The sequence below is a fragment of the Eretmochelys imbricata genome, chromosome 1 (genome assembly GCF_965152235.1).
Source record: "Eretmochelys imbricata isolate rEreImb1 chromosome 1, rEreImb1.hap1, whole genome shotgun sequence".
Classification (NCBI taxonomy): domain Eukaryota; kingdom Metazoa; phylum Chordata; order Testudines; family Cheloniidae; genus Eretmochelys; species Eretmochelys imbricata.
In genome coordinates, this window is record NC_135572.1 from 302835820 (window position 1) to 302861811 (window position 25992).

Genomic DNA, 25992 nt, shown 5'->3' on the forward strand with positions numbered 1-25992 from the left:
CCAAAGACTTCCGTGACCTCAGCCAGTGCCAGCAGGCAGACCGCCCCAGCAGCTCCCGGCCGCCCCGGAGGGAGGCAGGGGGGACCCCACAGTTCCCAGCCACCCCATGGGCAGCAATGGGGACCCCGCAGCTCTCCGCCTCCATGTTACCCAGGGGGACCCCCAGAGTTCCTGGCCACCCCGCAGCTCCCAGCCACCTCCACAGGTGGCAGGGTGGGCCCCCAGAGCTCTCCATCTCCGTGGGTGCCAGGGGGACCCCCAGAGCTCCCGGTCACTCCCCTGCCGCCCCAGGAGGCTGTGCTCCCTGCAACTCAGAGCCGCCAGCAGAGAGGGCCCCTGGAGCTGCCCAGGCTCTCCATTTTGTCATGGATATTTTTAGTAAAAGTCAGGGACAGGTCACGGGCTTCTGTGAATTTTTCATTATTGCCCATGACTTTTACTAAAAATATCCATGACGAAATATTAGCCTTAAGAATGAGGCAGAAGAATAAAAACTACCTCAAAAAAGGATGGGGTGTTTTTTTGTTGTTTTTTTTTTTAAGTGTATAGCAGTAGTATGGCAGAACCACAAGTAATATATTTCAAATGGGAAAAAAATCATACATATTTTTCTCTCACTCTCTTCCTCAACAATCTGAAAGAATGACTGTCTGTTAACAGTTCTGAGAAACATTTTCTAATTCGGATCAGCTATGTGTCTAGGGCATAAATATCCACAGTCAATTATTTTAGTTAAAAACCATCAGGTCAATCCTTGATAAGACAGTTCAACATTTTCTATATTCATCGGATCTTTAATGAGGGTACTCAAAAAACCAAAAAACCAAACCAAACAAACAAAAAAACAAAAAAAACCATCCAAACCCCCCAAACTGCACAAACACCAAAAACCACACACACTCTGTACTCTAAGCAATGCATAGCTAATGTATCCATTTTGGGGAAAAGATATTACTTACCAAAATCTGGTGAACCCTTATGCTACACATTGGCAATTTTCTTTTGTCATCAAACAACTTTTATTCAAATCAAAGATCATGTGTCAATCAGAATAATATACATATTTGATTTTCATTTAGATTTGCAAAATTTTCACAAAGTATTCTCACAGTTAAAAGAAAATTATTCATCATTACCTAAAGAGATTTCTTGTCTAAAGAGTTAAGGCATCAGACAGATTTCAGTAAAAGTCTAACTTAATGACAGTGCAGGAGTACCACCCTGATTAAGCAGGTATCCGCTTAAGTGGATTCTAGTTATAGCTCTGTTTGTGTCCATAAGTCTACATCTACTAAATACTAAAAATGAACGAGTATCAAGTAAAAAAAGTTTATTAACTCAATGCCTAAGAACACTAACCCAAACAAAGTTTTCTCTGATTTTTCCCTCTCTTTCCACAATCTGTCTTCCTCTTACCACCCTCAAATTAGTGAATATCTCTTTTGCTCTAATTCAGAATATGAAACAGTTTCTTAAAATGAATTATCCATACATGAAAGTAAGGGATTTTCTGACCATATGCTGTGCTAAAATAACTAGAGAATGTAAGAATTTTGAATATAATCAGGAATTTTCCTGGAAAATGGTACTGAGATGTGCAAACTGGAATACTCCTATTTACAATAGTACAGTAGGTGCCAAATGTCATATTAAGAATGGACACATACTATAGCCTACACTGGTGGTGAGGTACGAGGAAGCTTGCACTTATAAAGGTAAATAAAGTTTAATCTCTAAAAGAAATTAAGACCACTATCCTCCAACCTGATCCATGCAACAGATTATTATGCCTGTGTAGAGTCCATAAGATAGGACTGCAGAATCAGAACCTATGGTGGAAAGAAACAGCATCCTTTTTGACCAATGGACAAACTCGATTTTCTACTGACTGGAATAAATTTAAACTGAAACATTTATTATCCTTTACGGATCTCCAAACCCAAAAACTTTAACTTTTTTCAGTAAGCTCGAGGACAGTGGTAGAAGTATAAGCAACTGAGACATTTTATAATATATATACAGAAATAATTTGAAATTCACTCCTCAGAAATATACTTATGTGAGCTACTAACAAAATGTGTAAGAACAAAATATAAAACACTACACAAAAGTAGAGACTGCCACCTAATAGAACACCTATTCTAAGTGAGGAGGCAAGATATGGACAACTCTGAGAGCAAGAAATGATAAAACAAATAATTTTAAGATTCTAAAATACAAAGGACTATTTTTAACCTTCAAAATAACAAAGCAATTAAATAACAGAAAAGTAAACACAAGGGGTTTTCCCTTGATGCATAATCAAGTTGCAATTTGTTAGACTTTAATCCTTTTAAATAAATTTAAACTATACTACTATAACTGGCATCAAAAACAGAATGAGAAGTATCAGAACAGCTTAAGTAGAAGCACACTAACAGTGATTTTATGAAGATTTGAAATCCCACATGGGGGATAATATTGGAATAGCAAATTTACATTTTGACATATCTGTTTCTTTTACAAACCATATTTGGTAAAATAAACACAAAAAGTTTGCTTAACCTACCTGTGTGACCATGCTTTGTATATATGTTGTTGGATGCTGCTGCTTTTGCTGAACAGCGCTTTCTATTGCTACTTTAGCTACAGTGCTTGGATCCGCTCCAGCTGGCACAGCAACCATAGTTGCACTGCAACCTGCATTGTTGGGGTCACTGATTGTAACAATTCTAACTCCTACTTTATTTGGAATTCCTGGAACAGTTTCCCTATCATTATCCTCCGCTGGCCTCTTTACAGTTTTGCATTCTGCTGTGCCATTAGTAGACCGAACTTCAGATGACAGGGTAGACTGGGACACTCTAGGTCCTGAGTGTGGAACTGCTATGATTTGATGCCCCTGTATAACAGAGGCTGTAGATTGTGGTGAGACAACTACACTTGGGCGTTGCTGAGGCACATCTGAATTCAAACTTGAAGCTAAAGGTCCATTAGGTAAATCAGTGTTGGTACCACTAAGTTGCTGGGTTAACAGTTTTGCAGCTTCCTGTGTACCGCTTACAACAGGTGAACTACTGAAAGTTAATACAGGTCCATTAGAAATCCTTTCCCCTTGATCACCTTTAGCAGTCTCTTGCTGCATGACATCTGAATTCCCTTGTTCCACTGGAGAGATCTCACCATTTCCTACATGATTGGAAGTTTTGTGATTTGGAATGTTTTTGCTCAAATGAGAACCATCTCCTTTATCAAAATCACAGATTCCATTAACTAGGGGCTTCTTCAAATCACTTTTAATTTCCTGTGTGTCCATTTGTTCAAAGTTCTGCTTTCCAGGAGCTCCATTCTCACCCAATTCTAATGATGGCCCGTTACTGACTTGTGAGCACTGATTGGCCTCATTTTGAGTTTTCCCTGAGTTAGAAGGAGGTAGACTGGAGTCATTATACTTTCTCCCATTTAAAAGACTTCCCACCTGCATATCATTTTCCTTTGCATCCCCATTACTGGTGTTCACAGCTCCTCTTCGGCAAGAGGGATTTTCCATAACTTCAATTTTACGTTCATGAACGTGTAAACCTGTTGCTTCCTTTGCTTCTTCCTCCTTTTGGCAAATTATTTTATCACCTTTGAATGGAGGAGCAGCAGCACATGGTGATTGTCCAGCTGGAGGTGCTGGAGTAGTTGGAAGTGTTTGCACCTGAAGCCCAACTCCTGTCTGTGTTCCACTCATTGAGATTCCTGCTGGAGCAATGAGCTGAGTTGTATTTCCCTGACTCACAGTTGCAGTAGCAAAACTAGTATTTGGCACAACTGTTATGGTAACCTGGTTGCCAGAAGTCCCTTGGAAAATGGTTGCTGGGCTATTTGAGATCAACTGGCCTGGCAATATTTGTAGATTAGAAATGGGTACTGTTTGTACTGCCCCTTGGGGCTGGATTGCACTCTGGACCAGCTGAACATTTTGCTGTCCAACTAATAGCTGCTGAGCTGGAGACTGTCCTTGAACTCCAAAACTTGGTGCTTGGTTATTAGCCACCTGATAAACCACCTGAGGGCTAGGGGCTCTTGCATTGTTAGGTGGAGGAATCTGTGGAGCTGGGAGTATAAGCTTACCACCAGGAGTTGAAGGGCCTCGTTTTGGAAGAAGCAGCTGTTTTATCAGACTAGATTCTCCAGACGAAGGCTGACCAACTCCTGCATTAGCTTGCTGTGGCTGAACTTGCATTTGTACCGGTTGTTGTTGCTGGACTTGTACTTGTACCTGTTGTTGAGATGGCGCGGGTGAATGTTGCTGCTGTTGCTGCCTCTTCACGGAAAGCATCTGGCTGACAGTAGGAGGGGGTCCTTGTGACTGAGTAGTAGATGGAGATGACATTACTGTAGGAACCTGGTTATTTGTAACTGGTCCAGGAGACGGTGAGGAAGATGGAGTTATGTTTGGTTGTCCAGTCAACTGGACAGTTTGCCCAGCTGGAAGAGAAGCTGGATTAGTTAGCACAATTTGGTGAATGGCTGGTGCATAAGTTTGACCTTGCTGAGCTGGCTGGCTTACAATCACTACACTTTGTTGGGATGGTGGCGGCTGCTGCTGCATGGGTTGCTGTACCACTGTAGGTGGGACTTGCTGAGAAGGTAGAGGCTTTGGAGCAATATTCTGAAACCCTACCCTAGAAGTTTGTGGATTTTGGACACCAGCAATAGTAACCACTTGCCCAGCTGCAACTTGAAAATTCTGTACTGTAGTGGCAGAAACAATATTGGATGCAGAGGTTGTGACATATTGTTGGGGTGCTATGATGACTGTGTCTTGTTGCTGGTTACCAGCAGAGGGCTGCTGAGATGAAGTCTGCAAAGGTTGTGACGATGTAGTGATTAACTGTTGACCCTGTGAAACTGCTGAAGTGCATGCTGGTAGGTTCTGTACTCTGCCAAATATATGACCCTGAGGTACAGCTTGTTGAATTACCGTAACAGGAGTGCCTGAAGGTATCTGTCCTGGTACCACTGCATGTAGTGGAGACTGTTGTTGAATTACAGGTTGGTGGTGAAGCAAAGTCTGAGAACTGACAACAGCAACAGATGGTTGTGGTCCTGCACTGCTGTGATTTTGATTAGAAGCTTGTGCTGCTCCACCTACAGCAATAGTAACAGGAACTGCAGATTGGGAAACCGAGCTCTGTATTACTGTGGCCTTGACTACCTCACAGGAAATTGGAGTTTTATTCTGAATGACAGTCACGGTAGCGTTTTGTTGTTGCTGTGTGTGAACTGAAGGATTTTGTGGAATTCTAGAAACAGTCTGTGCCACAGTGTGAACACCTTGAATTGGAAAAGACATCTGTGTTGCTGTCAGATTTGAAGACTGGTTGTTAACTGGGGTCCTCTGAAAATGGTTTCCTACACTTTGTGGTCCATGTGGGATTCCTGTTGACCCAAATGAAATAAAAAAAATCAGAAGTCTGAATGCAAAAATCCAAACCAAACCAAAACAGTCCCACCCCCACACCTCAAAGTGAAACACACAAATATAAAGAATCAAAAATCCCAAATTTGAAATTATCATTACAGCCAAGTGAAGTAGTTTCTAAACTCAGCTATAGCATGTCCGGATTAGTGGTGGACGTAAGAGTGGCTTGTCTGGTGACTTGCAAATTTAGGGATTAGGTGTCAAATGCTAGGCAGTATCTACCCAGATACTACTTAGTAACACTATCATCCAACACTATAAAGCATTAAACAAAAAAATTAAACAACTAGTTTCTAAAAACTTCTTTTCACTGAAGTTTACTTTGTTTTACCTAGTTTCAGAAGCAACAAAAATGGCTGCCACATAAAATATAATGTAAAAGATAAAGAACCTGCTGGTGAAGGAGACGGAGATACATCAGGAATAGAATCAACCCGGACAACAGGGGTAGCAGAAGTTGGTTGTTGCTGATAGTACATCTGAATGGGAAGTGGTATAGCTCTCCTTTTAACTCCTACTACGTGTATATGTGCCTGCCCGTTGTTATTTGGATCCTCTACTCTCTTCACTGTGTGATTTGGAAAGACAGTTCTGCCAAACACAAACATACAGCTATATACATAACAAAAATTCAGTCCTTTCACAGTGTTATTTTTTTTCCTCTTTCTTTTCATTTTTAGCACATTGACTCTGTTCTGTACGTAGAGAGGACAAAGACAAACATATATACAAAAACTAAGAAGTCAAATACTTCATTGAGTACCTAACTGCAAAATCTAGATCCAGGATACTAATGTTAGTCAGTTAGGGTTCAACCTCTGCCAAAAAGAGAAGGAATGGGCATGGGAAATCTCCATTCTATTTTTCAAACAGAAGAGTATTTTTCAATGGCTAATATTTGGTGACAGCATCTGTTTCTGTTTCTGCAGAGTTGCAGCCTGTCATGTGTCTTCTCACCAGAGTGAGATGCTCAGATGCTTTTTTTAGAAGACTACCTCCTTGGGGACTGAAAGGTTCACCAGAATTAGCATTTCCAATGGACAAGAGAAATGAAAACTGTAACCCCCAAAAGCTAAAAGTGGAAGAAACATATGGCCAAACACATACAGCAAGCTCTAACAAAGTCTTTACAAAGAACAAAATAATTGCATTGAACTATCAAACTTTTTTTTTTTTTAACTTAAAATTCCAAATGCTAACAGATCAGAGCAGTCTTTAAAACTCATTTGAGAGTAGGTATTTCCCTAAAGAAGTTTGAAGTTGCAGATTAGCATTAGGCATCCACAATCTCCTGTTTATTCTTCTTTAGACTTTTCACCTTACCGAAGACATTTATAAAATCCAGTTGATGTTAGGATTCCACCTCGAGCTAATTTACTGCAGGTTGAGAGGTATTCAGAGTACATTTCCGCTCGAGAGACTGAGCAATCTGAATTCACCTCAAAATGTGCATTCAACCTGAAAATGAAGAAAGAAAAATAAATGATGAAACACACTGCAACTTGGACAATACTTTTTAAAGGGTTGAAACGCTACTCTCTGGCTGAGTAAAGGATTTTGGACAATCGGTAACAACACTGCTAATTTAAAATATTGAAAACAGGATTTTAATGCACTCTCCTATCAAACACCTCCTCAATACAACGTAATTTTATCTTTCACGATGTAAACCTCAATGCCCAAAGTTAATACAAGGAAAAGCACAAAGATACATGGCAAAAATCGATCACATAACATCCTGTTGAGATTATTATTTACATATATAATATGCAAGACTTAGTAACATATTCACAAACCAAAAACTTATCTGAGAAAATTTCAGATTGAAAATGTGTTTCAATGAAGTCCCCAGAACAACTTTATATATTCTCTACAAAATTCTACAACTTTAAAAAAAAGAAAAAGAAAAAAAAAACTACATATAACCCACAAATGTTAGAATATCTGGAAATTAACAGCTCAGTTCCTCACTGCCATATAAGCCTTAATCATTTGCTCACCCCACCCAACTGTGTCTATCAGTTAAATAAATTATAAATTTAAAGGCTTCAAACTATATCTTTTAAACTTTAGATCAAAAGTCAGATATACTTTAGCATTGCATACTCATTCTCTATCAAAGGTTTCCATCACAAATTTGCTGACCTTACAAGTCAAAATAAGTTTTTCAGACTGATCTGCTAATCTAGATGTAGTGCAATACACAGGAAAATCAGAGATATAGTAACAACCTTACCCTGAACTACCAGGATCATAGGGGAATAGGAGTGCTACAGAGGCAGAACATTCATCCCTGGAGGCAAGCAGGGTGAAGGCCTCATGTTGTCCTCGAACAACCGGCTCTGGCCAATGCTCCAGGCAATATCAATAAATTCCCAGGGAGCGAAGCAATGTGTGGTTCCTGAAGGACCTCCACAAAAGCACAGCCAACCAAAAAAAAAAAAAAGGATATTTTCCTTAACTGGTAATTTTTATTTCTTTGAGATCCTCTATGCCAGCTCAGAAAGTTGGGAAATAGTTCCTTTCTGACAGCAAATGGAGACAGCCACAACTCTCTACAGAACACCAAAATATCTGCACTGCCATGCAGGCTCAAAGAGTATCAATATATTTTTTAAACTGTCAGCAGTACAATCTATATCACCTATAGGATTTGAAAAAACACACCGTATTCTCTATTGTTTAGCATCATCTAAAAGTACTATAACCAGAATGTAATTGGAAATTCTAAAGAGAAAGAAAGCAGAGAGAATTTAGTGTTGTCTTCTTTCATAGCCAATACAACCAGGCTATGTCCATCTAATTTTTCCTACCCATGTGCAGAATGAATTTTGTCATGTGCACCAATACGGAGGTGATGTGTGACATATCACCTTCATATTGGTGCACATAACAAAATTCATGTGATGGGGGTGAGGGCTCCGGCTGGAAGTGCCGGCTCTGGGGTGGGGCCAGAGATCAGGGGCTCAGGGCTGGGGAAGAGTGTTGGGGTGTAGGGGCGTGAGGGTTCCGGCTGGGGGGTGCAGACTCTGGGGTGGGGCTGGGGATGAGGGGCTCAGGGCTGGGGCAGAGGGTTGGGGTGTGAGGGCTCCGGCGGGGGGCTCCGTCTGGGGGTGTGGGCTCTGGAGTGGGGCCCGGGATGAGGGGTTTGCGGTGCAGGAGGGTGCTCAGGATCTACGGTGGGGAGAGAAGACTCCCCCCAGCTCTCTCCCCCGGCAGCAGCAGTACCTGGGCTGTGGGGGAGAGGCGCCTCTCCCCGCCTCGGCAGCTCTGGGGTTGGGGTTGCAGGATAGGTGCTCCTCACAGAGCAGGTCTGGGCCAGGGCTGTGCTGCCTTGACTGCACCTGGGGCTGCGCCGCCCCAGCAGGTCTGGGCACCCTGTCTGTGGCTGGGTCCGGGCTACTCCGGCCACACCGCAGCAGAGTTGCCCTGCGCCCCGGTTGCAGCAGATTGGGGGCCAGACTAGGTGGGGTGCCGGGGGAGGGGCGCCCCTCCCGTGGCAGGTCCCCAGGCGGGTTCCTTGAGTGCCTGCACGGTGCTAAATAGGCTGCTGCGTGGCTGTGCAGCCTCACACCTTACAGGGAACTTAGAATACAACACCAGTAAACATTATGCCTTTTTTTTTTCTTGCCAAACTTTTACTATAGTTACAAAAATTGAATCCACATTCTGTGTAATAATGCATAGATATTATGAAAAAAAATTAATATTCCTGCTTTTTCTAACCAGATTGTCATTAAAAACAGCGTCAGTCTCCCATGACACACACCAGTATCACTGTGACCACTGAATGTCAGAGATGATGTTCTGTATCTCATAATCTTGATTTGGGAGTTGGTGATTAGACCATGATGTGCACTTACCTTGCAGGGGATCCTCATTCCGGCCCAGTTGGCTTATAATATTAGGGATATTAGTTTTAATACATTGCCCCTCTTTAGCATGTCCTTCTGCTGCTTCCAAGTGATAACAATATTTCCAAATTCTTTCATTATGACTTATTACCTTCCAACTTCTCTCAGTAAGAGACAGTGACAAAAACTTACTAAGAGATTTTACAGGGGTAAAAACCCCTCCATGTTAGTCTCTTTCAATTGTGTTTGCATTAAAGCTATTTCCCATTCTTCAACTCCAAGAAAAACATTGGAAAAAATATCATGGTTAGTATTATATTTTAGGCTTGTGTACAGGGCCACCTGTTTTATATCTTGTTGGTTCACTTCCATTTAGAATTCAGAAAAAGAAAAATAACTACAGAGTACCCAGCACTTTGTTACCTAGCACAGAATCAGACAAAAAATACCCACTACAGATCATTCTGACATTGCGTTGTATCATTTGTTTAATTACATTTTGTCATCTGATGGTGTTACACAACTGCAGCATAGCACAGTGATTCTGTTGCCTTTTTCTACTTCTTCCACCAAAATATTGTTTTTCCTGTTCCCCAAATCCTGGCTACTACTGAATAAGAGGTGGCATCTGTGGAATCTTTCTCCGATTTAACTGCCCATTCCTGCCTGCTTGAATGCAAGAGAGACTATTCTGCATCATTCCTTTTTGGTTTTGGGGGCCAGAAAGATTTCAGTGGCTCCTTTTCTACCTTTCCTACGATTGGAGGTTGACAGAACAGCAGCATGGGAAGCAGGGGAGACTGATTGCTCACTGTTCCTGCATTATTACTTCACATCTCAGTGGGACTGCTCTACTGTCTAATTCCCAGGCAGAAAGAGTATAGTATAAATATAACCTGTAGAATTCATAGCTGTATACAATGGGCTTCTGAAGAAGCAGGTTTGAGAGGAGGAATACGCCGTTTGAGAGGAGGAATACACAGATTCCACTTATTTTGGATTATGAAGATTTCAAATACTAGCTGCTATTTTCTAGCTAAAAACTTCTATCTGAGGTTTTCTATATTAACTATATCACTGTAGTATCTAAGCTCAGAGTCTCATCATATGTTAGCATCAACTAGCAATAACTCATATTAATGATACCTCACACAGAGCACAATATAAGTGTCTAACTACAAGCAGGAGCAGAGGAGGCAATTCAGTTGACCAGCTAGGATCTACAACAGAACTACTCCTGTGCAGTCAAAATCTTTGCTTAACTTGTAAGTGAAATGACAGACTTTCAGTGTAGAACCATTCTGCTTCTTGTAAAATGCTCCCCACTTCACTGTAAAGACATTTGTGTATAGATGAATATCTGAATCAATTCAATAACTAGATCCATCTTGTGAATGTATTAACCCATATCATTGCCCGCGAGGGAAGCAGGGAGTGTTGGAAGTGGAAGAGTTTCAGGAACTGATCAACCCAAAGACTTAGAATTTGAGCAGACACAAGTATAGGTCAACACCAGTTTGAGGAATCACCCTAGCCCTACTTGAGAGCTACGAGTTGGGGATCAATTCTTTAGACTATTGGATGTACATACATACATTATAACTAGTAAAAATATTAAACCAAGTATGGGGTGGGGGGTCAGAGGAAAAAAAGGTCTTTCATCTTCCCTGGTTTGCTTGAGTCTCCCACTGATGAAATCCCAGCCTTCCAGAAATCTAGTTTCAAAATTTGAGAAACACTTTCTTGTATAGCTACAGTAGCACAAGATGAAAATACTGTTCAGTTATATAATGCTGCTCTACAGTTTTACAGCAAGATTAGATTTGTAATTGAATTAAATTATATTCTAAGAAAGAGAAAACAACTAGTTTGAAGTATCATGTCAAGTGACTAATATTCTGTGTTGTTTTTCCTTCTTCCTCAAGAAAGTATTTGAATGGAACTGTATACTTACCACTGGCATGCAAATTTCTCACTGTCTATTTCTACTATTCCTGGTGGTGGAGCAACATGCTGTGCTACTCTTGATGCTGTGGAAAAGGAAATAAAAAGATAAATTTGCTGACATATAATGATGATTCTTCCTATAAAATTGAACATCTCAGGCAACACAAAGGATCATCTGAAGTTCAGCGGTTTCAAATTTGATTTGAAATTTGTTTTGTATTTTTGAGAGATCTCTCCCCTCACTTTTCCCCCAAAGAAGTTCATTTTGACAAAATTAAATGTTAGGATTAATTAATTACTTACATCTACAGAGAGATTCATAGACACAAAGTATAACTACATACATTTTAAGAACTCCCTACATCCATGTCTTAAAAGGCAATAGCTTATTTATTACTGAATGATCAGATTTGCTTTAAATCAACTCTGTTTAAATGCATGCCAAGTTGTTTCAAAGATGTAATGAGATGTGTGTGAGGACACGTCTCCAACAAGGTTTTAGCCACTAGTGTAACTGTATTAGTGCAAACTGCTAGTCTAAATGTACTGCACTAGTATAAACCATGACTTGCACACCTGGCTTGAAACTGGTTTTATGATAGGATGGAATGAAGTAATAGGAACCACCAGAGCCACGGACAGTAAGAAGGAACTGAGAAACAAGTTGGTCCACTTCACTCTTCTTCCCCGGGAGGAGGATATGTCAAGGGTATGAGGCCAGGTGCAGATCCATTGACACTGATGGCCAAATACTTCTGATCTCAAGTTCATGAGGCACATGAGCACCAACATACAGACACATACATATAGCCAATCACTCAAAGAAGAAATATTGCTTTTTCTCAAGCTTGGTTGACCCCTCTGTCTTACCTCCTCAATTCTTCCTGCCTGCTCAAATATTCTAGCACCTTATATCCCAGGGTGGAACTAATCAGAACCAACTTGAGTTGACCTTAAAGTAATAAAAATTGCCTACATCTTTATGCAAGATTCAAGCACATGACATCAAGATGCTTCAACAGAATAGCAATACACTCTTGTCCAAGGGTGTTAAATCCTGCCATGTTACTTAATTCTCTTTATAAAAAATGAATTACACTTTCAAATAGGAGACCTAGCCCTGGTGATCCATGCCATCATCATCTCTGTGCTGAACTACTGCAATGATTTGACCACAAAGGCCACACAGAAGCTGCAACTACTGCAAGATGCAGCGGCCTGCCCATGCGGCCAGTTCACTGGCAGTCCTGTAAACCTGTGTTACACTGATGATCAATGACCTGCAATCTACACAGAGTTCTATATCTGCTTCAAGGTCTTGGCACGAATCTTTAAAGACTTTGACATGCTAGGACCTAGCTACCGTAAGTCTCTATCTTCCTGTCTAGCACTCCCATTTATGATTAGTAGGAATCATGCAGCTGATGCAAACGATCAGGGGCATGTCATTCTCAATGGTGGTCCCTTGGCTGTAGTATTCCCTGTCATTATTCAGAATACTGAGATGGTCTGGGAACAAATAAGGTTTTCCCAACTACTCTCCCTTAATCTATTTTTCAGTTTATGTGCATCCGAGGTGAGGGGGGATGTGCGCTCATGCACCAATTGCGCAAGCACTTCTTTGCTTAAGAAAAATGTTAAAACATGCTCAGGGCACCATTTCAAAATAGTAGTAAGTTTAGTATTTCTGAACTAATTTTTTTCCAAATATGAAAATCACATTCCTCGTTGAGGATTATGTTTGAACTTTTAAATAAAAACGCTTTCAAGTTTTCTGAACACATAAAAGTCTCAGTTGTTCTTTAAAAGTAGGCAAGCAACTTGCAACCACTTAAAATTGGATCAGCTGCTCAAGTTAACTTAAAAACAAAACAAAGAAACACCTTCAAGAGCAGACCAAACTTGGAAAGTTTTCACCAAAGGGCAAACTTTTGAAAAAGTTACAAATCATGGGAAAAGAGGACTAAGAATGAAATGTAAAACAACTACTAATGCTGCCTTAAGATATGTTTTGTGAGTAACACAAATACTAAGATTTTAGTTTGCAGTGGGAAATTATTATTTTGTAGAATGAAAATGTGACTGATACTGGGATATAATTATCTCATCCTTCAATGCTTTCCACATTAATTTAACTCTTTCAACCCAAACCGCTAGGTCACCTGGTTCAGTATCATGCAGGTATTTCAGTATAGTCCTATTAGAGCCAAACATGTTCCATTAAATAAAAAAGCAGTAACTAAAAAGTAAAGTTGTACATGAATGCTTACACTACTTACATGATTAATACAATTTATTCCAGTAACTTGCTTTACAGAGGTGCAGCACATCTATATTTGGAGTTTGCTCCTGTCTAACTACACCAATGTAGTCATATCAAAGCAAAATTCTCTAACGTGGGCAAGGCCTTCAATCAGCTAGCAAAAAGTTTGTCAAGATTTTATGGCTCATACTTTTCTGGAGTCAAGTCACTGTGAACTGCAATGTTTTATAAAAAATGGTTTTGAGAAGAAGAATCTGATTAACTGAGAAAGGTTCTGAATGAGTCGGTAATCCAACAAACCACAATGTCTATTAAGTCCAAGAGGGAAAGGGAAAAAATACTAGGGAAAAACTTAAGTTTATATTTAGCCACAGAAATGAAACAGAAGTACTAGAGTCTTTGAATCTGACCCTGACTTGAATGGGAGTTGCAGCTCACCAACATGTCTCAGGTTTACACCCTTTAGGAGCTTCCGGGAACCATACAAAGGCAGTGTGGGCCTTTAAAAAGTGGTACTTTAAGTATTGAGGGGGGAAAACTGGTGGGGTGGTAGTGAAGTTGGATTTTTTTGGCAGGGGAGGAAGGGAGGGAGTTTTTAAATTTGAACATTTTTTAAAAAATAGTTAATTATTTTTTTAAAAGCAGCAACTTATGTCAAGATGTGTATTAGTTATTTCAAAGATCTACACTTTTCAAATGGCTGAAAGCACTTGACTCTTGGGTCTCCAGTATGAGCCAAATCCTGCAGGTTTTACTTTCACTGAAGTTATGGGAGTGAGGGCAGCAGGACTGGGACAAGCAAGTACACGCTTGATTGTATTATCAGTTGTTTAATTAATGAGAGTGACATTTACATTTGGATTGGATGAGTCACTGTAGATGCCATGATCCAACCATGCCCATAACTTTCTTGATATGCAATGTATACTTGTGAAAAGCACTGATTTAGACATTTTTCTCCTATACTTGCTGTAAGAGGAACCACATAGGTCAGCAGAATGTAATTTTGTATATGAATTTAACAAAAAAATTTCTTGTTAAAAACCCTGTGTGTGTGCGTCAAAAGATACTAAATATCTAGAGTGCAATTTTGACCCTACTAAAGTCAAAGAGTGCTTTATCATTCACTTCAATGGGGCCAGGATTTCGCTCTGAAAATAGATTTCTGCAACTAAACAATATCAACAATATCAAGTACATTCTGAGGTTCTAATGACCTCAACAAAGGATGAACTTTCCTTTAAGTTTTAATTGCAGGTGTTAAACTTTGGCTCACATCACAAATGAAATGTTTAGTGGCTTCAATGCAGTCATGAGAATTATTTTTCAATCTTCAATTCTATGATTCCATTAGATCTGGTAGCCCATTTTCCTAGAATTTGACCCAAACACTAACTGAGAACATATTTTACATACTGCCACCTACTTACTATTCACACAGAATATAACACAAAATGGACTTGCTACCCCTCTGTGAGTTGTACATATTTTGTTGACATGCAAATGAACAGGTTAATTTTAAATAAAAATGTGTAACATATTCATTGTGTACATTTTCAAGATTGACAGCGCTGAAAAATGTTAAGACTCTTTCCATGTTACTTCAGAGTGTTTTCATGTAATGACCAATATTGTTCCAAATATTTATTCAATTAGAAAAAGAAAAAGATTAACTTAACATCCATTTTGCCAGCAACAATACTAAAAATATGCATGTCTGATTTGACATATTGAAGCACAAGTAAATCATTAAATTACACACAGCTATATAGCTATACACATGCACGCAATTATACTGCTACAGATAGAAAAACAGATGGATAGTCACATATGCTATAAAGAATGTTCTACAAAAATACAAAAGGATGTTCTCCTACAATAGCACTAACCTGGGACAGCTGTTGCATGGGCCTGTGAGGAAACATGCTCCACCGCCTGTGGCCTGATTTCAGATACTTGATGGTTGGAGCTCTGATGTTCAATGAGTTTTACAGCAGTAAGTGCATCAGGTCCAAACATCTGGATGTCCATAGAAACCAGACATACTAATGTATCTAAAACATTAAATGCAAAACCAATAACGATATTACAACAAAACAAATATGAGTGTTTGGTACTGAACACACTGATTTGAATTAAACTGACACTTGCTGAAAGAAAAACAAACCCTCACATATTTCTGTGAATTTCTACATAATATTTTTCATGGCATATAAAGCCGATATATAATGCAAAATCCTGACCTGCTTTGGTCTCTATTTTCATTAATACTCTGAGAAAATAAAAATTCAGTTATGTAAATATGCGGCAACAATATGCACATAATACACAGTAACTCCCCACTTAACATCCTCTCGCTTAACATTGTTTCGATCTTATGTCCCTGCTCCATTACAGAACATGCTCCATTTAAAGTTGTGCAATGCTTCGCTATAACGTCGTTTGGCTGCCTGCTTCGTACACAGCTGGCAGCCCCGCTATCAGCTCCCCTACGCCCCTCCCACAGCGCCTTCCACCAGCCGGCAGACCACGCAGATCAGCACCTTCCCCCTCCTCTCCCCGTCTCCTGCCCGCAGCAATCAGCTGGCTTGCGGCGTTCAGGAGGGAGGGGGAAGGAGCACAGGCAGGAGGCAGGGGAGGGAGTGGAAGCCTGCATGCCATGTCCTCACTCCTCCCCGCTCCCTCTTGAATGCCACAAGCCAGCTGACTGCTGCAGGCAGGAGGCAGGGGAGGGAGGGTGAAGGAGTGAGGACACAGTGTGCGAAGTAAAGGGGGAGTCGGGCGGGAAGAAGAGGCGGGTTAAGGGTCGGGGCTTGGGGGAAGGGGTGAAGTGGGCGGGACGAGGGTTGAGCCCCCCCGCCTCCCCCCAGTGCTTGCAAAGTAGGGGAAGCTGCCACTGCTGCTGCACGTGCTTCTCCTATTCTACAGCACCTTCAGCCTCCTTGCCTGCCTCATTGTCTCCAGTGCCAGTGAGCTGTACCTGTGTGGGGTAAGGCGGGGGCACCTTCCAACTATAGTACTGTACTGTACGGCAAAAAAAAAATTTCCCTGGAACCTAACCCCCCCCATTTACATTCATTCTTATGGGGAAATTGGATTCGCTTAACACCATTTCGCTTAAAGTCACATTTTTCAGGAACATAACTACAATGTTAAGTGGGGAGTAACTGTACAAACACATACATTTTCTAAACTCTGACAAAGTAAAATTTTTGAATCCCTGAATGTGGCACTGTGTCAATTCTTTTTCCTCAACAAATAAACTAATATGAGATTTTGTTTTGCTTCTTCCTCACCTATGCTCTTATCTACTTTAGCAATCTTTGTGCAGGCCACTTCTCCCATTTCTGTGAGCATGTATAGCACTTCAAGTGCTGAGATTACAAGCAGCACATCTGGTAAAGTGAGATGACATATTATCTCTTTGTAGGATTCTTGATCCACATATTCACAAATTAATACACCATTATCTTCAGCTTTACAAAGATTCCCCAAGATTTCCATGCCTGAAAAACAAATATAGAACAGTATTAAACAGCCAAAAATCATTCTCTTAACTGTTTACAAAAAATTAGCAGTCTAAGACCTTACCTCTCATTTTTAAGAATCTATCCCTTGCCATTAGGCATTTTGTAACAGTGTGAAACATTAGATGAGTAGTTTTGAAATCAACAGGGTCCAACAGAAGCTGAGAGAAGGGAAAAAACATTATTTAAGCTGCAGTCCACGTTGTACATACAGTCATAATAGTCACAGTTCTTAAATTTGCATACCAAATTCAATGCTCAAAAGTCTTTATATGTTGGAATATGTTGTCACTTCTGTGAGCATGTAAGACTGTGCTTTAAATGCCTAGAATTCTTTATTATTATTTTTTAAATTGCATTAACACTTTTCTCTTCTGAAGTATTTGGGAAGAGGCTCTGAACTTCTCTTTTTTCTTTGAGTCTTTACAGTAAGGAAAATAACTGAATTCCTAGGCTGTCATCAGGATGGATATGAATGTTTTCCTGAGCCCTGCGAAACAGTAGCAGTGATTAGGGATGAACTTCCCCCTGCGGCTTTCACCATCCTTTGTCATGTTTGTACAGCACCTAGTACAATGGGGTCCTGGTCCATGACTTGGGTCCCTAGGCACTATGATAAATACTGCTACTACCACCACCACTATTGCACTCTCAAAGGCCCTCCCACACACACCAGGACCATGCAGATATCCATGAAAACACCATCCTAGTCAGAGTTCTATCAGTAGCTGAGCACTACAGTGTCTCCTTCCCTACTATTTACTCATTACAGGATTTCAATATATACACAATATCAAACTTTATATTTATCGGTGGTGTATAATGCCATAAAATGGATTGAGTTGGCCGTTTACTGTTTCTTCTTACATCTAAATATCTTTGAAAAGAAAAAGTCTCCCTCACTGATGATATACCCATGTGTATGTGACCTTCCCAAAGTCCCCCTGGTTTTCTCATACTTATTATTATAAACAGTGTATTGATACCTATTATCTGGTCACACAGGAATTCTTGTACTGTCATAGTGGAGTTATGATTTATAAAGTATAACCTGTATGAATATTTTTCATTTTTAAAGTAATTCCCCGGTGCCCTGGAATTTCAATTGAAAATCATAGATGATTTGAAGGATCACATGCCCCCACACACTCCATTCCCTCACATGACTGTGCTTAGGCAAACTGGGGGCCCCACTCTACATCTGATTCCTAGCCTCGTGCATTCTGTTGAAATCTATTATTTGCAAATTCAAAGCAATTATTCACTACTACTTCAAATAAACACATAAAAAAATAATTAAATTTAAGACATCAGTCAAGCTACTTAATACTAAAGTAGCACCTTCTCCAAAGTATATTTACCTCTGCTGCAATATTTCCTAGTGTGTCAAGCCCCAATTGTCTTAGAGAAATAAAATGACTATGAGCAGAGAGTAGCAGGAACCGAAGACAGGTACGATTAGCTGCCAAAAGTTTAACGTTTCCCTCCTCAAAAGAAAGATTTCGCAATATCACTGCAATCTGAAGTACCCGCTGCCCTTCAATATCATTAATGCCCAACTTGCGAGGTGGATGAAATAAGGATTCCCATATCCATTCTTCTGATGGAACATCTACAAAAGAAAAAAATCAACTTTAGCTATTCCTTTTCTATATTTACCAGAACTTATCTAATCAGTTTATTTAAGACATCTCACCTTGAGATTTGTTTCTGTCAGAAATGAGGTCACGTACTTCATTATCCTCGACAATATCCTTCCAAAACTGAGAACAGAATAAAAAGTAAAATTGAATGTCTAAAGTGTGATGTTTCCTTTAAAAACACATTTGTTTTCTCTTCCGCATCTTTAAAATATTCACAAATGGTTATGGATGTGTTTATCACCATTCCATCCCTTGGAAAAAATCCTCTTCCCATTCATGTCAGCTACTATTGCATCTTAAAGATGATCTCTGTCTAAATAATGGTACATTCTTCACTCCAGAGCTGAAACGTATAATGTTCAATATATTACAGCTGCTTTAAAGAAGTCTTCCTGCCATCCTTCCAAGACACCAAAGGTACTCCATCCACAATCAACAACAGGATCTGAGACCTATTCCTATTCCACCACAAGGAATTCAAAGTACTTTACAAATTAAAGGCCTGATCTGCAAATCTTTACTGTGTGGGTAGTCCGACTACAGTTAAGATTAATCATATGATCAAGGATATGCAGGATCAAGCTCATAAGCTAATAAAATATATAGGAATCACTTAATTCACTACTAAAATATAGCTGTCTCTTAGGTGAAATGCAACAGCTTTATCATCACAGAGCAAAACCCAGGAAACAATTTAGGACAAGAAATGAAAATTATTATAGCCAGATTAATTATAGGAGAATTTTTGGTACACAGCATAATTTCCCAAACTAGACTGTGACCATGATACTAAGGTTCACACCCCTACCCTCTTGAAAATGCTATGGTTTGTTATGTTTACCTGGATTGAGAAAGGGTTTGCACACTAAACACATCTAAAGTGCTTTATACAAATATTCAGAAAATTTCTATGACAGGCCAGAAGCTCAGTTTTATGTCACATTTGAAAGATGCCATCTCACGCTGAAGAATGCCTCCAAATATCACACTGGGCACTTTGACACAGGAGTTTTACCTCTCATTTGAACATCTTGAATTATTGAAATTAAAGAGACAGCCCAGATTAGAGCAAATTCAAACTTTATACTGCCGTGGAACAAAAAGGTTTCTCATTTGAAGGAAATTTCTCTTCTTAATCCTGATGCTATCAGCAATATTCACAGAAGTGTGGGGGTATGTCTACACTGGCAGAGTTACATTGCCGTCAGTTACAGCGCCACTCAGAGAGTGCAGAAGGGAAACTGCTGTTGTGTGTTCACACTGTCAGCTACCTGTGCAATAGCATGTTCACACTTGAGGCACTTGCATTGGTATTCGGAGCGGTGCACTCTGGGCAGCTATCCCACAGAGCATCTCTTCCTCTTCTGCTGCTAAGAGTTGTGGGAAGGCGGAGGGGGTCCCAGGGCATCCTGGGTCCTGTCCCAATGCCCCGTGATGCATTGATTCATATCCCAGCAATCCCTGTGCTTCCGTCCACATGTGGTGCCATCTTTCAATGGTTTGTGTACTGCACGCTCTGCCTCTTCAGTCTGCAAAAATGGATCCCATACTGTTGACCAATATGCTGCTCACTCTCACTAACACATCACGAGTGGCAGTGGAGTTATACCTTCAACTATAAAGGCAAGAGGAGTTTGACATTGATCTCGCCACGCATAGTATTTACGATACAAGATTGCTTTGGCATTCACGGAGGTGCTGACCACAGCGGAACACTGCTTTTGGGCTCGGGAAACAAGCACTGGGTGGTGGGATCACATTGTCATGCACTTCTGGGATGACTAGCAGTGACTGCAGAACTTTCGGATGAGGAAAGCCACATTCAAGGGACTGTGTGATGAGCTCGTCCCAGCCCTGTGGCACAAGGACACGAGAATGAGAGCTGACCTGTCGTTGGAGAAGCATAAGGCGATTGAACTGTGGAAGCTGGCTACTCCAGACTGCTACTGATCAGTCACTAACCAGTTTGGAGTGAGAAAGTCGACCATTGGACTCATGTTGACGGAAGAGTGCCGGGCCATTAATCGCATCCTGCTCCAAAAGACCATGACTCTGGGCAACGTGCGTGATATTGTGGATGGCTTTGCACAAATGGGCTTCCCAAACTGCGGAGAGGCGATAGGTGGCATGCATATTCCAATTCTGGCACGAGACCACCTAGCTACCGGGTACATTAATCGGAAGGGGTATTTTTCTATGGTTCTCCAGGTGCTTGTAGATCACTGTGGGCGTTTCACCGATATTAACGCAGGCTGGTCAGGAAAGGTGCATGACTCACGCATGTTTCGGAACACTGGCTTGTTCAGGAAGCTGCAAGAAGGGACTTTCTTTCCGGACCAGATGATCACCGTAGGGGAAGTCAAAATGCCCATTGTGATCCTGGGAGACCCTGCCTACCCCTTAATGCCGTGGCTTATGAAGCTATAGATGGGGCACCTTGACAGCAGCAAGGAGCGGTTCAACAACAGGCTGAGCAAGTGCTGAATGACTGTTGAGTGTGCTTTTGGCTGTTTAAAGGCCCACTGGTGCTGCCTATATGGGAGGCTGGACCTGGCCAATGACAATATTCCTATGCTTATAGCCGCAAGCTGTACGCTCCATAATATTTGTGAGGGGAAGGGTGAAAGCTTCACTCAGGGTTGGACCACTGAGGCTCAGCGCCTGGAGGCTGAATTTCAACAGCCAGAGACCAAGGCTATTAGTTGGGCGCAGCGCGGAGCCATAAGGACCAGGGATGCCTTGAGGCAGCAATCTGAAGCTGAAAGCCACTAATATTTGTTGCTATGCTTGGGAGTGCAGTGCCTGTAAGGTTAGGAGGTGATTGTGATAGGTGCAGACGATGCACTATGAAGGTTTAAGAAAACTGCCTGTTGCTTTGCAGGGCTCTGTTTGCTTTCAATTAATGGAATAAAGATTACTTTCAAACCAAAACAATTCTTTTATTAAAAAACAACATCCTAAGGAGATAGACAAACAAAAAAACACATCAGCACTGTGTGGGGTGGGCAAAGGAAGGATCCCAGGAGAAGGTGGGGTCCCAGGACGGTTAAAAATTTGTGTAAGTCCAGGTATCATATGCAACCTTGAAATCCCTGCAAGCTGCATGGACACTTTTGAAAGGTACCATAATAGAGGCTCAACTTAAATGTATACCCCAAATTAAAAAACATAATAAAAGTACTATAAAAGAGCCACCGTGGCTTAACAACCATGTAAAAGAAGCAGTGAGAGATAAAAAGGAATCCTTTAAAAAGTGGAAGTCAAATCCCAGTGAGGTAAATGGAAAGGAGCATAAACACTGCCAAATTAAATGTAAAAATGTAATAAGAAAAGCCAAAAAGGAGTTTGAAGAACAGCTAGCCAAAAATTCAAAAACTAATAACAGAATGTTTTTTAAGTACATCAGAAGCAGTAAGCCTGCTAAACAACCAGTGGGGCCCCTGGACGATCGAGATTCAAAAGGACCACTTAAAGACGATAAAGTCATCACAGAGAAACTAAATGAATTCTTTGCTTCAGTCTTCATGGCTGAGGACGTTAAGGAGATTCCCAAACCTGAGCTGTCTTTTGTAGGTGACAAATCTGAGGAATTGTCACAGATTGAAGTGTCACTAGAGGAGGTTTTGGAATTAATTGAGAAACTTAACAGTAACAAGTCACCGGGACCAGATGGTATTCACCCAAGAGTTCTGAAAGAACTCAAATGTGAAATTGCGGAACTATGGTTTGTAACCTGTCCTTTAAATCAACTACTGTACCCAATGACTGGAAGATAGCTAATGTAACGCCAATATTTAAGAAGGGCTCTAGAGGTGATCCTGGCAATTACAGACCGATAAATCTAATGTGTGTACCTGGTAAATTAGTTGAAACAATAGTAAAGAATGACAGGCTTCAGAGTAGCAGCCGTGGTAATCTGTATCCACAAAAAGAAAAGAAGTACTTGTGGCACCTTAGAGACTAACAAATTTATTTGAGCATAAGCTTTCATGAGCTATAGCTCACTTCATCGGATGCATGCAGTGGAAAATACAGTAGGGAGATTTTATATACCCAGAGAACACGAAACAATGGGTGTTACCATACACATTGTAACGAGAGTGATCAGGTAAGGTGAGCTATTACCAGCAGGAGAGAAAAAAACCTTTTGTAGTGATAATCAAGGTGGGCCATTTCCAGCAGTTGACAAGAACGTCTGACGAACAGTAGGGGGGGAAAAATAAACATGGGGAAATAGTTTTACTTTGTGTAATGACACATCCACTCCCAGCCTTTATTCAAGCCTAATTTAATGGTGTCCAGTTTACATATTAATTCCAATTCAGCAGTCTCTCGTTGGGGTCTGTTTTTGAAGTTTTTTTGGTTGTAATATTGTGACTTTTAGGTCTGTAATCGAGTGACCAAAGAGATTGAAGTGTTCGCCGACTGGTTTTTGAACGTTATAATTCTTGATGTCTGATTTGTGTCCGTTTATTCTTTTACGTAGCGACTGTCCGGTTTGGCCAATGTACATGGCAGAGGGACATAGCTGGCACATATCACATTCGTAAATGTGCAGGTGAACGAGCCTCTGATAGTGTGGCTGATGTGATTAGGCCCTATAATGGTGTCCCCTGAATAGATATGTGGACGCAGTTGGCAATGGGCTTTGTTGCAAGGATAGGTTCCTTGAGTTAGTGTTTTTGTTGTGTGGTGTGTGGTTGCTGGTGAGTATTTGCTTCAGGTTGGAGGGCTGTCTGTAAGCAAGGACTGGCCTTGTAAAAGAATAAAATTGTAAAAGAAAGAATAAAATTGTCAGACACATAGAAGAACATAAATTGTTGCACAAAAGTCAATATGGTTTCTGTAAAGGGAGATCATGTCTTACTAATCTAATAGAGTTTTTTGAGGGGGTCAGCAAACATGTGGACAAGGGGGATCCAGTGGACACAGTTTACTTAGATTTCCAGAAAGCCTTTGACAAGGTCCCTCATCAAAGGCTCTTATGTAATTTAAGTTGTCATGGGATAAAAGGGAAGATTCTTTCATGGATTGAGAACTGGTTAAAAGACAGGGAACAAAGGGTAGGAATAAATGGTAAATTCTCAGAATGGAGAGGGGTAATTAGTGGTGTTCCCCAAGGGTCAGTCCTAGGACCAATCCTATTCAACCTATTCATAAATGTTCTGGAGAAAGGGGTAAACAGCGAGGTGGCAAAGTCTGCAGATGATACTAAACTGCTCAAGATAGTTAAGACCAAAGCAGACTGTGAAGAACTTCAAAAAGATCTCACAAAACTAAGTGATTGGGCAACAAAATGGCAAATGAATTTTAATGTGGATAAATGTAAGGTAATGCACATTGGAAAAAATAACCCCAACTATACAGGATGGGGCTAATTTAGCTACAACTAATCAGGAGAAAGATCTTGGAGTCATCATGGATAGTTCTCTGAAGATGTCCACGCAGTGTGCAGTGGCAGCCAAAAAAGCAAACGGGTCGTTAGGAATCATTTAAAAAGGGATAGAGAATAAGACGGAGAATATCTTATTGCCCTTATATAAATCCATGGTACGCCCACATCTTGAATACTACGCACAGATGTGGTCCCCTCATCTCAAAAAAGATATACTGACATTAGAAAAGGGCAACTAAAATGATTAGGGGTTTGGAACGGGTCCCATATGAGGAGAGATTAAAAAGGCTAGGACTTTTCAGCTTGGAAAAGAGGGGACTAAGGGGGAATACGATAGAGGTATATAAAATCATGAGTGGTGCGGAGAAAGTGAATAAGGAAAAGTTATTTACTTGTTCCCACAACAATGGTTCTCCCCTGCCCCCAGTGACAGCAGAGTGGCGCAGGAAAGTTACCCTTAATGGGGCAAGAAACAAAGCAGCTCTGCCAAAGAACCTGCGGCAGTAAATTGCCCAGTATCTCCATGAGAGTTTCGTGGAGATCTGAGGCAGATTCCTGTGAAGTGAGGGAGTCAATCAACACTCTGTTCTGCCGCTCAGATTAGGCATGTGGTGGTACATGCATCATGCAGACGCAAGCCTGCTTTCTGCAACCCTCCTGCCCCCAACAATTCCTTCAGCGATACCCAAAATCAAAGCCACTTACCAGGGGCTTCCTCTCCTGTTTGCACTTCACCAAGATCCGACAGCTGTGACTGGCTAGCCTCCTCCAGGGTAGAGAAGAGCTCCTGGCTGCATGCATCTCTGACCTCTGAGTCATCCTCTGCCTCTAGGTCCCCCTCCTCATGCAAGATTTCCTCCTCCTGGCTCGGTTCACTCTCAACTGGCACGTGAGCCACCGAAACCTCCACAGTGGACTTCGCAGTGGCGGTGGGGTGGCCACCAAGTATTGCGTCCAGCTCTGTGTAGAACCGGCGGCTCATGGGCGCAACACCATTGCGGCAATTTGCCTCCCGCGCCTTGTGGTACGCATTCCACAGCTCCTTCCCTTTGACCCTGCACTGCAGTGTGTCCCGGTTATAGCCCCTTTCTGTCATGCATAGTGAAATCTGTCTGCAGGTATCATAATTCCTATGGCTGGAGCGCAGCTGGGACTGAACAGCCTCCTCTTCCCATATGCTGATGAGGTCGAGCAGCTCGGCATTGCTTCAAACAGAGGATCGCCTGGTGCATGGAACAGGCATGGTCGTCTGGAAAGATGCGCTGAGACCACTGCATGTGTCACCGAACAAACAGGAAGGGGACTTTCAAGGAATTTGAGGGGTGGTCACCTTAGGGCAGAGCAGTAGAGTTCAAACCAATGACCAGAGAGACGAGAACAGGTATTGTGGTACACCTACAGGAGGCCAATCGTAGCGCTGTAATTGACCAGGGTATCTACACTGGCACCACAGCACTGTAGCCCCGGTGCAGAAAGATGTACACCTCTTGTTGGGGTGGTATTTTACAATGCTGCAACTGCGCAGTTTCTGTGCACTAAGTAGCTTGGCAGTGTGTACACCTCAGCTGTTAAACCGCAAAAAGCTGCTTTACTGCGCAGAAACTTGCCAGTGTAGATAAGGCCTTAGGCGTGAAATTAAACCTCTAAGAGAATGAAACTTCTATTGCGATCATCACTTTGAGCTAGAGGGGGCCCTTTTTAAAGAGCCTGAGCTCAAGGAAGAGGGGTTTTGTCATTTTTAAAAGATGTGTGCAAAACCAGATTGCCTTGAATTTTACTTGTCAATGCAATATTCCCTTTTTGATGTTACTCTATTGGAAAGTGATGAAGAGGGTAAACATGCAAATTTCACTGGTGATAACAAAAGGAGGATGATCTTAGAATCATGCCAGAGACTTACTCCTTTAATTT

The 25992-nt window shown here is 41.2% G+C and overlaps 1 protein-coding gene across 3 annotated transcripts in view; it reads right to left on the reverse strand.

Moving 5' to 3' along the window:
• ARID2 (AT-rich interaction domain 2) overlaps positions 1 to 25992 on the reverse strand; it is a 175190-nt gene that overhangs the window by 61561 nt on the left and 87637 nt on the right. For all 3 annotated transcript variants that reach the window (XR_013347962.1, XR_013347963.1, XM_077833895.1), the window contains exons 7-15: positions 18740 to 18806; positions 18405 to 18655; positions 17108 to 17204; positions 16813 to 17022; positions 15406 to 15570; positions 11261 to 11336; positions 6776 to 6910; positions 5844 to 6043; positions 2549 to 5409 (exon numbers count right to left, since the gene is read on the reverse strand). Coding sequence is in view for 1 of the 3 variants with exons in the window: in XM_077833895.1 (XP_077690021.1) it covers positions 2549 to 5409; positions 5844 to 6043; positions 6776 to 6910; positions 11261 to 11336; positions 15406 to 15570; positions 16813 to 17022; positions 17108 to 17204; positions 18405 to 18655; positions 18740 to 18806 (4062 nt within the window). In the remaining 2 variants the exon portion in view is untranslated. The remainder of the gene's footprint in view (positions 1 to 2548; positions 5410 to 5843; positions 6044 to 6775; positions 6911 to 11260; positions 11337 to 15405; positions 15571 to 16812; positions 17023 to 17107; positions 17205 to 18404; positions 18656 to 18739; positions 18807 to 25992) is intronic.